Source organism: Diabrotica undecimpunctata, chromosome 5 (genome assembly GCF_040954645.1).
Source record: "Diabrotica undecimpunctata isolate CICGRU chromosome 5, icDiaUnde3, whole genome shotgun sequence".
Lineage (NCBI taxonomy): Eukaryota > Metazoa > Arthropoda > Insecta > Coleoptera > Chrysomelidae > Diabrotica > Diabrotica undecimpunctata.
The window spans coordinates 17680558-17695959 of record NC_092807.1 but is presented as its reverse complement, the minus strand read 5'-3'; the positions used below and the strand labels follow the sequence as shown (position 1 = coordinate 17695959).

Sequence of the window (15402 nt, the reverse complement as noted above, 5' to 3'; positions counted from 1 at the left end):
TTTTTTATTGTCTAAGCAAAGAGCGATGGTGTTAATTTATTTTATTATATTCTATTTTATTTCTATTCCCTCGATTCGATATTTGTTTCGACTCGATAATTGATTCGGCAATCGTTTCGATTCGATTAGATTCGATATTTGATTCAATTCAATCCGATATTTGATTCGATAATGTATTCGGATCGATAATCAATTCGATAATCGATTCGAAACTCGATTCGATAATCGGTTTGATAATCGATTTAATTCGATGATCGATTAAACTCGCTATTAAACAATATTAGTTACAAATATAAAAAATATTGCACGAAAACCTGCAGTTTTGTCTGCAATTATTGTCTACACTACAATGGTCGGACATGTTAAATATTGAGCTAAATAAACAAATAGAAGAGATCCGTAAAATAGTTTCGAAACACAATGCCTTCTAAAAATTGCAAGGCAAAACAGACGTTGATAAAGATGTTAATAGAGACATGGGGAATCTAATATCTGTATAAACAGATACATAGACACTGTACGTGAAATCAAATCTTGACTGTCTTTTTCATTTTATTCGGATCTACTCTGTATGAGTACAAGAAACCAATTCGCTAAGGATTTCTGCTTAGTTGAGGAGACATGTCGTGGAATGCAAATTTTAGATTCCCCATGTCTCTATTAACATCTTTATCAACGTCTGTTTTGCCTTGCAATTTTTAGAAGGCTCAGATTAAAGCAGAAATCTGAATTGTGTTTGGAAACTATTTTACGGATTTATTATCAGATGTCGCTATTGCGTCCATATCGAAGCCATTATAGTGTTGCTTCTTAAAGACAGAAAAGATTTATTTTTCACGTTGAGAACGCCTATGAATAGCTGTTCTGATGAGCTCTATTAGGGCGAAATACGTATAAACAGATACATAGACACTTTGTACGTGAAATCAAAATGACTGTCTTTTTCATTTTAAATAGAAGAGACTAAACAGGATATGGAATTATTGTAATATCCAGGAATTTTAGATGAAGCTTCAGATAAAGCAGAGATTGAGATTCAAAATTTTGAGGAAAAAATTACTCAGAAGATACTTTAGAAGCTACCTGTCCTGCTAAAAAAGAAAAAGTGTTTAAAAAAATATTATTTGATTAAGCCAGAAATGTATATAGGTAAAGTATACATCATTGTCAAATCAAAATACATTTCAAATTTAATGAATTGATAATTATTATAAAACTGCTAAATTTAATTAAAACAAAAACTTAAAATAAGAACTTAATTTGCCGTTTTTTGGAAAACAAGTTGAAAACATCTGTTTTTTGGGTTCTGTGAGATTGAATAATTTTTGGTTTATTTGAGAATTTTAAATGCCAATAGTTTTCATCATTTGTATGATCGATACTGTCATGCAGCTGTAGTTTTCACGATGGTTTACAGTGTACCTGAACGTGTGGAGATCATTTTAATATTTGCCTCCCAGAAGTAGTGTAATTTACGAACAGCTCAAATATTTCATGAAAGGCATCCGGACAAAGACGTAAGTCACGTGTACGTCCGCGATTTAGCTGAAAAGTTTAAAGAAACTGGATCAGTGCAAAATACAAAAAGGGATGCCCCAAGATTACTGAATGAAGCATCCCAAATTGAGGTCCTTGGAAACATTTTGTTTGAAATTTGAATTATTTCGATTAAGGGTGACTCGCTGATTAAAAAAATCCAAACACGTGGCTAAAAATTGTGCACGGTTTTGCCGGAAAATCGAAAAAACTGTAGACCATTCGATTTTTATCAAATTTCGTTAGTCGGCTATATTGGCGTCAATTTTGGTCCGAGAGTCAAGCGAATGGACATTTCCTACATAAAATTCGCCGCTCATTCTTCTGCCATACTCAGAATTTTCCTACATCTAACGGTTCGTGAGAAAAATTTCCACTTGGATGTCTGTATTTGCTGAAAATTTCGTGAAAATTAAAAGTGAATATTTTGTTCGAAATTTGAATTATTTCGATTAAGGGTGACTTGCTGATTAAAAAAATCTGAACACGTGGCTAAAAATTGTGCACCGTTTTGCCGGAAAATCGAAAAAACTGTAGATTTTTTAATTCGACTTTTCCTCTTTTCCGGCAAACTGGGGTTAAGGGATCAGAAAAAAACACATGTTTGGAATAAGCTGGACCAAGTGCATGTACCAAAACATTAAACAAATTTTTTTTTTTTGGAAAATTTAGAAACAAATTTCCAAGGTGGTACCCTTGGATTTTTATCAAATTTGATTAATCGGCTATATTGGCGTCAATTGTTCGTGAGAAAAATTTCCACTTGGATGTCTGTATTTGCTGAAAATTTCGTGAAAATTAAAAGTGAATATTTTGTTTGAAATTTGAATTATTTCGATTAATGGTTACCTGTTGTTTAAAAAGAAATTAACATGTGGCTAGAAATTATGCACCGTTTTGCCGGAAAATCGAAAAAACTGTAGACCATTCGATTTTTATCAAATTTCGTTAATAGGCTATATTGGCGTCAATTTTGGTCCGAGAGTCAAGCGAATGGATATTTCATACATAAAATTGGCTGCTTGTTTTTCTGCCATACTCAGAACTTTCCTACATCTAACTGTTCGTGAGAAAAATTTCCAGTGGGATGTCTGTATTTACTGAAAATTTCGAGAAAATTAAAAGTGTATATTTTGTTTGAAATTTGAATTATTTCGATTAAGGGTGACTCGCTGATTAAAAAAATTTAAACACGTGGCTAAAAATTGTGCACGGTTTTGCCGGAAAATCGAAAAAAACTGTAGATTTTTTAATTCGATTATTCCTCTTTTCTGGCAAACTGGGGTTAGGAGATGAGAAAAAAACACATGTTTGGAATAAGCTGGACCAAGTGCATGTACCAAAACATTAAACAATTTTTTTTTTTGGAAAATTTAGAAAAAAATTTCCAAGGGGGTACCCTTGGATTTTTATCAAATTTGATTAATCGGCTATATTGGCGTCAATTTTGGTCCGAGAGTCAAGCGAATACACATTTCCTACATAAAATTGGCCGCTCGTTCTTCTGCCATACTCAGAATTTTCCTACATCTAACGGTTCGTGAGAAAAATTTCCAGTGGGATGTATGCATTCGCTGAAAATTTCGAGAAAATTAAAAGTGTATATTTTGTTTGAAATTTAAATTATTTCGACTAAGGGTGACTTGCTGATTAAAAAAATCCAAACACGTGGCTAAAAATTGTGCACCGTTTTGCCAGAAAATCAAAAAAACTGTAGATGTTTTAATTCGATTTTTCCTCTTTTCCGGCAAACTCGGGTTAAGGGATCAGAAAAAAACACATGTTTGGAATAAGCTGGACCAAGTGCATGTACCAAAACATTAAACAAATTGTTTTTTTTTTGGAAAATTTGGAAAAAAATTTCCAAGGGGGTACCCTTGGATTTTTATCAAATTTGATTAATCGGCTATATTGGCGTCAATTTTGGTCCGAGAGTCAAGCGAATACACATTTCCTTCATAAAATTGGCCGCTCGTTCTTCTGCCATACTCAGAATTTTCCTACATCTAACGGTTCGTGAGAAAAATTTCGTGAATATTTTGTTTGAAATTTGAATTATTTCGATTAATGGTTACTTGTTGTTTAAAAAGAAATTAACATGTGGCTAGAAATTATGCACCGTTTTGCCGGAAAATCGAAAAAACTGTAGACCATTCGATTTTTATCAAATTTCGTTAATCGGCTATATTGGCGTCAATTTTGGTCCGAGAGTCAAGCGAATGGATATTTCCTACATAAAATTGGCCGCTCGTTCTTCTGCCATACTTAGATGTATGTATTCGCTGAAAATTTCGAGAAAATTAAAAGTGTATATCTTGTTTGAAATTTGAATTATTGAGTGTATATGAGTGTACAAAATATTTTTGTACACTCTTCACTTAATAGTACATTTAAGTTTAAGGGAATATTTAAACCTGATTTCGTAGCGTAATAATGTGTATCAAAGGCTCATTGATTTCAGTACCCTGGTGCCGACGTATAGAAGCATGTGTAAATATGCTGCCCGTTCTTTAAGTCTTTTATTTTTATTTCTACATTTTATGGAACCTACAGAAAAAACAGTATTATGAAAAGATTTTTAAGAATTAAAGTCAACACTTGGCTAAGCGTTTCTTACGGAGTTTTACTAAAATCCTAGTAGAAAGGTCAGGGCATCGTCATTTACAAAATATTTTTCAAAATCTTTTCGCATCGTTTGATGTTGAATACTTTTACGTTTACATTCACATCGTTGCCTTGTAAGTTTTAAAATTAATCATCATCTTTATTAGTTCGTGCATATTATCGTTGTTTCAAGGACGCTATATTTTGGTAATATCTACGTAATAGTTTTAATTTTTAATGATATTTAAAGATAACTGAATGTATTTTATTAAAATCCTTCTATGGAAAATATTTTCCAGATACAAAGACATAATTAGGTAATCAAAAATCCTGAAATATTATCATTACAAAAATAAAGATGCTCGTAATTGTTCAAAAATAAAAATACCGCGAATTACTCACTCTATTGTTACTATTTATTGTATAATTGCTGATTATGAGCATGTTATTCTATTATGAGCAGACATTAGACGTGTTATGCAGTTGTCTTTAACAAACCTATACGTATATGCAATTGAACATCAAGGGAGATGCCAAAAAATTCTAGTTATGGAGTTTTTGCCTTATGGGGGATTTTGACTTAGGCTGATTTTGACTCGACATATAGAGGTTGAGATTCATTATACTCATTTTGAGTTGAAGAGATGAAATAAATAAAAATTCAAGTTACAGAGGTAATAAATATATTTTTGTTTACCATATATACCATCCTTTAAATAAAAACATGGCTTTATATGAAGTCAATATTTTTTTTGCTTAAGATAATTCGATTTTTACCTATCTATACCATTGTCTAAGGTTTGCTCTATAAAACTGTAAAAAATTTTGCGCTATAGTAGTATTATCTAAGTCTTCTATGTGATCTAAATCATTAGTATCGGTTTGTTGAGCTATTTAATCTACAATTTCGTCATCAGATAATATCTTAGCCGTCATAACTCCATAGTAAGAAAGTCCTCAAAGAATATTCCTGTTTCAAATGCCACTGCATTCATTTTACGGGAGGTGCAATATCGGTTTCAGCTTCTTCTGTTGACGACGACGGAAAACCATAGTTTACATAACAGTTTTTTTTATAGTAGTCGCAGTTGCACTTTACTAACCTTTATCGGGCGTTCTCATGGCTTGCAATACATCTGCAAACATATATACATTTTGATCAGTTTCAGGATGTTTGAAAAATGTTTTATCTACACTAACTCCAAGTTCTTCCCACAAACCAATATTTGAAGCACTACAATCACTAACACAAGCAACAACATTATATGAAATGTTATGAAGTTCCTTAATTAATTCTATTAATATTCCAGCTGTCATTTTTTGTTCAAAATTGATATAAATTGGCTGTTTCCAAGAAGTAAAAAGACCTCTAATCATAACTATCAAATTCTATCTTTAGTGACTTCATACTCTTCAATAGATTTTATTTTCTCTTCATCGAATTGCAGCACAACCGTCTTTTCCATACTCGTAAAATTTTCCCCAGCCAATTTAATCATTAACAATATGTATTTCAAAAGGCATTCACTAACACTAATCTTGAAAGCCCATTTTCTTAAAGATGATAGAGCAGGTAGAGGATAACGCAAAGAATTTTTTTAACAGAGGTAACTTTTCTTACTGTAATACCTCAAACTAAAAGCTCTAGATATTTCTTTTGTATTCCAACGAACTTTCTTCTTTTTTTTTTTTCAGAAAGAAGTGCAATTTGGTTTGTGGTTAACACTTTATTTAACAAATTTTCAACAAAAATTTCAGATTTTTTTTTGCTTTAGAATACCTCAACTGACTTGTTAAACTTTTTATTTTCATTTGACTATTTTTCTTCAAATTGGAATGATCAGCTATTAATTTTTCATACTTGTTTAATAATTCGTTGTATTTTGCTTTAAATATACTTCAGGCTTAAATCTATATTGTCACCAGCTTGTTCAAAAATTATTACAGATTCAGTAATAGTATGTTCATGTTGATTAGATGCAATATTCAAAATATTTGAATCAACCTTTGTAATTTCTGCTACAAGTTGCTTTCTGTTTCTAACATCTAATCTACCTTCACGAGTAGAGACAGAATGTGTGTCAAAGGTATGTTTATATAAATAAAGTGTTGGAACTGCAGTTTTATTTAAAAGGCTTAGTAGGTAAACCTAAAATAAGTTACGTTAAAAAATTTTTATAGGCATTTTATTGCTTAATCATTTTACCTAATAATTCATTTTGAAGATATCTTTCATAGTCATTGTTTGTAAAATGAACAGAGCATATTCTACTAAAATCAGGATTAAAATTATCAGCTCTTCTGCATCGCTTAATCCATTCAGCTCTTATAGTTTTCGACACTAAATCCTTTCCTTTTGGAAAACTGTGAAAAATAACAGGCATATTCTTGGTTTTCACACTCTTAAAATTATTGTCATATAGGTATGGCACATCTATTACCACCCATTTTGTTTATACAAGGAATTTGATATAGAAACAATAATTAAATAGTATTATAAGGCTGACAACAAAAAAATTGGCAGCAGGCACAACTATTCTATATTATAAAACAATAAGAAATGTCAACCACGAATCCCACGCCTACGTCACACTCAACACAACGCATTTCTCACATTAGAGCATAGGGCAAAATCAATCCTATCTGTGTTTAGTGTCCTTGAGGCACTACAACAAGAAGAAGAAAATGTCACAAAAAATAGCTTCTTAACCAGATCGTAAATTTATTTATAAAAGTTCTTATGTCCCATCTCTATGTATCAGAAATTTAGATTTATCCTGTAATAAATTATACTAATAAAACTAATGCATAACTGAACCCTTTGTTGTTTTTTCATTATTTTTTGCTGGGTTTCGTGTCTATGTCTATTATATTATGACATCATGGAAATTCATGTGAAATTTCCTTTGTGTGTCTGAATTCTATTGTAATAGTCCACGTTATTGGAATTCTGGAATTAGTCACATCTAAACCAAGAAAGCTATTATCTTAGTAATCTTTGTACGTTAATTAAGAATGATTTAATTGTAACGACAGTTATAAGGTTGTTAATTGAGTAAGTGGGAAACTGTCATAGGTAAGACGATTTAAAACGCATATGACGCCGCAATAAACCCACAGATAAACGGTTGTTACATTTGCAATAGTTTCTTCATTGATATACGAGGGAAGGGTGAAAAATTTTCAGCGTCGAAGTGAAAAATTTCAAGAAATTTTATATACTATAAGTAGTATAGGTGACTTCAATGCAAAAATTGGCGAAGGTATATGAGGTCAAACTGTAGGTCCTTGTGGTCTTGAACAACCTAACGATTGAGCACAGAGATTATATGAATTTGGTAAAGAAAACGATATGATCATTGCAAACACCTAGAATAAACTACCCAAGCGACTACTATACATATGTCAAAAAGTTTGGAATATTGGAACATTTCATTGTTCCCATTGAATTCTTTCCCATTCTTCACGAGCATAATATTTTAGTTCTCGAAGTGTAATACGGGGATTGTTTCGCTTCTTGATGCGTGTTTTGACAATGTTCCAAGCATGTTCAATGACGTTCATGTCGGAGGCATTCGAGGGCCACTGTAATGTAGATATTCCTTCTTCCATGACATCTTGTATTGTTGCTGTTCCATGAGGAGCTGCGTTGTCATGCATAAACACAAATCCATCACCTACCGCCCCTCTGAACGGACGCACGACAGGATTTAAAACTTCCTCGATGTACACAGCACCAGTGACTCTTCTCTCCCGAACCAGTAGTGGCGTCCGTGTACCGTGTACCGTCCGTGTTGGGACACGGTACACGGTGTTGGGCTGTTTCTAGTCCGGCTTGTCATCCTGGGACCCTCCAAACCAGTGTTCTTTGCGAATCAGAAACCAAGCCAATTTTTGAGATTGATTCATCAGAGAATATCACGTTATTCCAGTTAGGACCATGATGCACCATTTCTCTAGCCCATTGCAACCTTACCATTTTCCCATTTTACCACTTTCAGATTTCAGACGATTTCTTCGACCTATCAATGTTATCTGTTGGTCTTGTGCTGCTGTTGTACATCGACTTCTGCCACTTCTGGGGCGATCCTTCACGTCATTTGTATCTTGAATAAAGCCCTGTTGTAACAAAGCAATATCTGTCATCAAAATGTGATATCACGTTTCTAGTCATTTTTAAACGGCTCAAATCAAATTTAAACAAAGACTGAAATAATGTGTAAATAAGCGAATCAGTTGAATGTGATCAAAATGATACAAAAACAATTCAAATTTTTTCCATTTAAAAACGCCCTAGAATGAATATCAACAACAGTCGTTTTGAAACCACCATGGCATAGATGAATTATTGGTGCGTATTCCAACCTTTTGAAGCCCCATTTGATAAGGTCATTAAAAAACATTTATGAATGTACTCAAATATCAAATGCAGGACACTTATTCCATGCGGCAGAAGATCGTGAAGCCTTCGCAATGAGGATCGCAAACGTCGGATTATTCTGATATTGCACGCGAAGAAGAAGAAAAACGCTTTTTTTTGCAATTGATCTGCAGAAAATGTATCATTTAACCAACATTTCGTAGAAAGTGTATTAGGATTCCTTTTCATGTTCTTCTTCTTCAGGTTCCCTTTCCTATCAAAGGTTGGAAATCATCATCGTTATTTTAATTTTATTGGCCGCGCTTCTGAATAATTCTAATAAGCCGAAACCGAACCACTCTCTCAAATTTCTTAGCCAGGATATTTTGCGTCGTCCTGGGTTTCTCTTCCCTTGTATCTTCTTCCCTTTTCATGTTACAACTCATTTTTCTTCTATTTTTGATCATTTCATCTATACTTGATGTCCAGCCCACGTAATTTACATTTACGTTTATTTTGTATTCTTGTCATAACGTAATTAAACCTGAATATACTTGCCAAATGGCAAATTACTTCATAATGAGCACATAACTATCAGTAGCAGATGTTGTGTTGATATTAAGTAAAAATAACTCGAGAAAAAAATGATGAAAACATGAGAAATCATTGTCACATTTTTCAATCATAAATGGCATCACTCTCTACAGTGTGTAAAAGCCAAATGGAAATTCATTATTTAGGTTACTGTACATATTTATAAAAAATCCCGAAACACATCAAATTTAAATTATAACTTGACATTCTTTAACGTGAAAATGCAACCCCTACCTGCAACCCCCTTAGAATGACAGGTACAACCCCCAATTTTTAAAATAGGAAGTATAGGCTTGTGATATATCGTTTGAAAGGTCTTTTCATTCTCCATTCAAAAATGTTGTCGCTTTCAAGTTTATTAAGATTAATTAAGATAAAATAAATTAAAATCATGTGGTTACCGAAATTCGCTACAATACAATCAAAAACTAAAATGTAATGCAAAACGTAATAAAATATAGAACACGAAAAAGAACTATGAATGTTAATGAAGTAGATGTTCAAAATGTTCACCGCGAACGTCTTGGCAACATCCTAATCTCAAATAAAACTGTCTTCTAACATTATTTAACATAACAGGCGTGATTGACCTAATCGCAAGCGTTATTCTTTCTTTTAAGTCATTTAAATCAGAAGGTTTAGTTTTGTACACATGGCTCTTCACATATCCCCATAAAAAGAAATCTAATAATGTAAGATCAGGTGATCGCGCTGGCCATTCAATCGATCCTCGCCTCCCTATCCACCGATTGGGAAATATTGTATCGAGGTACTGCCGGACATTAAGTTGGTAATGTGGTGGTGCTCCATCCTGCTGAAACCATATCGTATTCGCTGGAACTTGAGGGTTTCCTGGATCAGGATATAAATTTGCCAACGTTGGAATGACATCATTTTGAAGTAGTGCCAAACAATTGTTGCCATTCAAGTTGCCCTCAAAGAAAAAGGGACCAATGATATTGTTTCCTACAATCCCTGCCCAAACATTAACCTTTTGAGGGTATTGAGTGTATTCTTCTCTCATCCAGTGAGGATTTTCCGTGGCCCAGTAGCGGCAATTTTGCCGATTAGCATGACCGTTAAGTGAAAAAGTACACTCATCAGAAAACCTAACGTCTTCTAATTGGATAATATTTGCTCACAAAAAAAAGTTCTATCAAAATCGTCTTCCATGAGCTCCTGAGTAGGTATCATCTTATAGGGATGCAATTTATTTTCTTTTAATATGTTTACTATCGATGTATGGCTAGCATTGAATGTAGTGGATGCCTGTCTACTCGATGTATGTGGATTTTCCTGAAACTCAAGCAACACATCTAATTTGAGTTCATCACTCAGTGCATTGGCAGCTGCTATTTTTATCTGCCTTACATGACCAAACTCGCGAAACTGCTTCTCTATTTTACTTATTGTTCCTTGAGATATAGGCAGTAAATTAGGAAATTTCTCATGAAATAGGAGAGTTACTTCCTGTTGTGTTCGGGTGTTATCTCCGTAACCAATCATTTGTAAAACTGTTAAATACTGACAACTTAAATAAAACAATTTGCTAATGCGTGTTAAAATAACGTTGCCATGGAAATTCTTTAAAGTTTTTTAATGGTTACCATCTAAAAACCCACAGTGCTATGGTTTTTGTTCACTTTCTCATTATCAAGACCTAAACGGGAAATAAGTTTTGAGTATATTTTAGCGAATTTCGGTAACCACATGATTTTAATTTATTTTATCTTAATTAATCTTAATAAACTTGAAAGCGACATTTTTGAATGGAGAATGAAAAGACCTTTCAAACGATATATCACAAGCCTATACTTTCACGTTAAAGAATGTCAAGTTATAATTTAAATTTGACGTGTTTCGGGATTTTTTATAAATATGTACAGTAACCTAAATAATGAATTTATTGGATTTGGCTTTTACACACTGTATATAAATTACTTAAAGAATATGTATACAATAATCTAAATTATTGAAATCAATCGAAGAAAGTTAAAACGGGTGCACCTTTAACGGCAAATTCTCTAATCGTTTCATAATTCGTTAATTGTTCTCTTTGGCCCACTTCACGTGCTCTCAATCTCGAGACACACATCTCCTTAAATGTAAGACATTGGTTTACAGTTTCTCAAATGATTTTCTACGGTCCAATTGTGAATAAGCGAAAGATAAAGAGATAGAAGTTGCACATACGGCGATGAATTATGAAGACTTGTTTTTCTCATAAGCGTTTTCAATTAGCACAATAAATGTTCAGATAAATACTTGGCGAAATAATATATTGGATTCATTGAAAATAGAAATAGTTTCTAGGGAACTGATAATGCACCGTATTAAATAAATAATTGCCATCTGCAATTACCATGATTTACCAATTGTATAGTACATTTCACGAATTTGCAACTATTTTGGATTAGGGATGAAAGCTTTAAGGAGACTAGGAACCTACCCCTGATAAAAATTTTTTTTTCGTTTTTTTTTTTATTCTATTTTATTTTTCTACATAATTGTCTGAATCGAATAGTGTATTACCCTTGATAAACAGAAAAGTCTTTATTAGCAAAAAAAAAAAAATAAAAGTGCTGCACACATTAAATATTTGCTCTTTACCTAACACTCTGAATGGACTAAAAGCCATTGATATCATGAGAATAGATGACTGAAAAATGCAACAAATACTATAAGTTCTATTCTACTTCATTTTAGCAAGCGGATGAAAGTACCTACATCATGTAACCGTTGCCAGTATCTGTCGTGAATTTCAAAAATTGTATGACTCTTGATGAGTCTTGAATTAACGTCGGTGCTTCAGTCAAAAAGGAATGGAGGGACACAACGAGTCAACGAGATGCCTTCATAAAAGGGCTCTCTACTGGACTGAAAGTTCCAACCCAAAGAGGAAGGGGTTTTTCTTCATGTGGAAGCGAAACTGGTTTTGTGGCATGGTCTGAATTAACTTTCTTGGCCAAGAAGGGAACCGCTGATTACCACGACAAAATGGACGGAGATCTATATGAAGTATGGTTTGAGAAGACGTTAATTCCAAACTTGCCGAAAGTCAAAGAAAACGTTGTCGTTTTGGATAATGCGTCATATCACTCTCGCAAAATTGATTTCCCTAAAAAATTGTTGAACAAAAGGCAAATCAAGGATTGGCTAATCGGAAAAAAACATTTTCTTCGAGGAAGATTACCTGAAAAGTGAATTACTGGATACTGCGGCCGCATTTAGAGACGAGTACGACAAGTACAAAATTGAAACAATTGCAGAAAAATATGGCGTTAAGATTTTGAGACTGCCGCCTTACCATTGCGAGCTGATCCCGATTGAGATGGTGTGGAGCCAAGTGAAAAGGTATGTCGCTTCAAAAAATGTTTGCGGTGAGATATTGAACCGGTAATAATTAATATAGGAAATACAGAAGAATGTTGGAAGCAAACATCATCTGGTATAAATCAAATGTAATCCTTTCCCTCAGAGATATTTGGTATTTGAAGTATAAAGGGGGAGTGTGAGAGAGAGAGTATAGATAGAAAAATGTAAAAGAAAACCCAACCCCCCCTTAAACACAATTCCAGTTGTAAATACGTTTATTTTTACGTTTGGATTTCCACTTCGGAAATCGTATTTTGATTTTTGAAACGTCAAAATATAAACATATTTTCTACTGAAAGTGTAGTTAATTCTCATTAATGATAGTAAATAACAAAAAATTCGACAAGAAAATAGCTTCAGAACCATATTATTATCTACATTTTAAAAATTATTTAGATTTTAGTTGATATGGTCTAATGGTTTTTAAATATTGGTGCCATTCTAACGATTAAACCACTCAATTAAAGAAAGGAATAGTTGATGTTATTTATTATCAAACGTAGTTATCAAATCAAATCAGTATTTATTTACAGATAGATTTATGAATTGATCATTTATTATGAATTAGCAAATACTTTCCGAGCAAATATTTTTAAACGTCGACTTTTGAAGGAAAATTTGGAGTATCTGTAAATACAAAATTAAAAACCTATTAAATGCTCGTATTATACAATTAAATTATCACAGGAAACGACTAATTACCGAATTTTGGCATTTATCTATTGTACTGTCAAGCGGAAAGGTCAGTGTTGTGAATTTCGTGACGTATTTCAATGGTACGTTTGGTGTTCATAATATAAAATTTATAGTATTTAATTAATTAGAGTAATAACTAATACAAGCAATATATAAGATGTCCATCCTATTAGTACTCACCTATAGGCCAGAACATTATACAGGGTGAGTCATGAGGAAGTGTTCATACTCCTACTCGTATTGAAGCCCCTATGGGGAATAACAAATGACCATTAAAAAATGTGTGCTCTCATTGTTTAATAATATACAGGGTGAGTTCTGACTTTTGACTGAAATTTCTATTCATCACAACTTTTGAACGGTAAATTTGATATGTCTCATTATTTTGATCAAACGTTACACTACTACGTTCATTCCATATTCCCACCCGTAAACAATTGCACGTGAAAGCCAAACAGGGTCGTACTGAGGTGTACCATATGTTTTTTAAAAATATTTATTTCTTGAAACTAAGAATGTAAGAATTTCTTGAAGTTTAATAGTCACCCATTGAAGAAAAATTTGCTTAAATAAAACATTTATTAACTAAGATATACATAACAAAGTATTTTGCTACATGTGGTGCTTTCTATGTCTGAATTTATTATTATTGGTTCTATATTGGTCTCTATTATGTTATCCAGCTTTCACATTTGGGATTCGACTTTTTGTTTAACGTGTTATACACATTTATGCCATGTAGTTGAAGTAATATTATTTATTGCATCATAAATTCAAGTTTAAAATATTGTTTTTGGCTGATACATAATTTTTCACTTCTGCCCAGATGAGTTCAATCGGATTGAGCTCACAAGGTATGGAGGCAGCCTTAAAACTATTTTGTTTTGGCTTTTTGCTATCTTATCAATCATGTGTGTTATAGTGTCCCTTATGTTACTTAACAATAGCTAACAGTTGCACTTTTAATATTGGGTCTTCAAAACCTATATTTTTTGATCTCACCACGCGAAAAGGAAATAAAACTTTTCGAAACATCAATAAACTAAAATATTGGTTTCTCTTACCTTTACCCAACTGAATTCCACAAGCTATTTTGACTTTTGATGAATACATACTTTGTTTTTGGATACTAAGAGTTTACTAGACACTATAAAACTTATAAAAAATAGCACGTGGACCAGTAAATAACTCAAAAATAACATTACAAAACACAAAATTTATTAACCTACAAAATATTATATAAACCAACACACTACAATTTGAATATAATCAGACTGAGCAGTTTGGACCTGTAAAATGACAATCATGCTCGCTCAAGGCGATAAATCATATTTAGTAGCCTCATGGCAAATCAGAAGGCGAATACCGTCAGAACACGTGAGTGCCAGGCTGTTTACGTTGGGAATGTGCAGTGTGAATAGAGTTTACCACCTATCAACTGATTTATTTAAACTAGAAAAAAATCAGGTGTGGCTTTAAAAAATTAGTTCGTTTTGTTCAAGCAAAAATTTCGCCTCGTGTACGGTTTTTAAAAACTCTTTAAAAAAAAAATAAGAATTTTATAAATTAGACAAATATGCAATTAAAATACCATATTTATTTTTTTTCTCACACAATTACTTAATTTTTAATTAAAAAATTAAAAGTTAATAAAAGTGAACCATCCATGTAAAAAAATTTAACTTTTCTTGCAAGAATTATTTTTTTTTTGAACAAACTTTTAATTCAACATTTAACAAACAAACCGGACCTGAATCAAACTGGAAAAAATTAGTTCGTTTTGTTCATAAAAAAAATTCACCCTGTATGTGTTTTTGAAAACTCTTATAAGAATTTTGTAAATTAGACAAATAGGCAATTTATTTTTTTGTCCACACGATTACTTAATATTTAATTAAAAAAAATCAAATTTGATTATTTGACAATTACTATTTTTATTGGGAATAAGCCTCAAATTAAGTTTAAAATAAGTTTATTTATTAATACGAAGAAAATAACAATACCATACACAAAAAGCATTATCAAAAAAACTTAAAACGATAAAAAATAATCAACATTTCAGCAACATTCAAAACAACAAACACATTGAGATCTATTATATCTAAAACTAAATCTAACAATGAACAAGAAGGAACAAAGAATTGTATTTATAAAATACTTTGTGAATGCGATCATTTCATTTTCAACAGCATTCAAACCAACAAACCATTGAGATCTATTTTATCTAAAACTAAACC

At 32.3% G+C, this 15402-nt stretch overlaps 1 protein-coding gene across 3 annotated transcripts in view; it reads left to right on the top strand.

The window, feature by feature from the left end:
- The window catches only part of atos (atos homolog atossa), a 148488-nt gene that overhangs the window by 81178 nt on the left and 51908 nt on the right, over positions 1-15402 (top strand). Inside the window, exon 1 of one of the 3 annotated variants that reach the window (XM_072531596.1) lies at positions 13196-13245. The exons of the other annotated variants lie outside the window; for them this stretch is intronic. Within the exon in view, the coding sequence (XP_072387697.1) occupies positions 13243-13245 (3 nt within the window). The 5' untranslated portion in view covers positions 13196-13242. Of the gene's footprint in view, positions 1-13195; positions 13246-15402 lie in introns of those variants that run through there. 3 annotated transcript variants of the gene reach the window in all.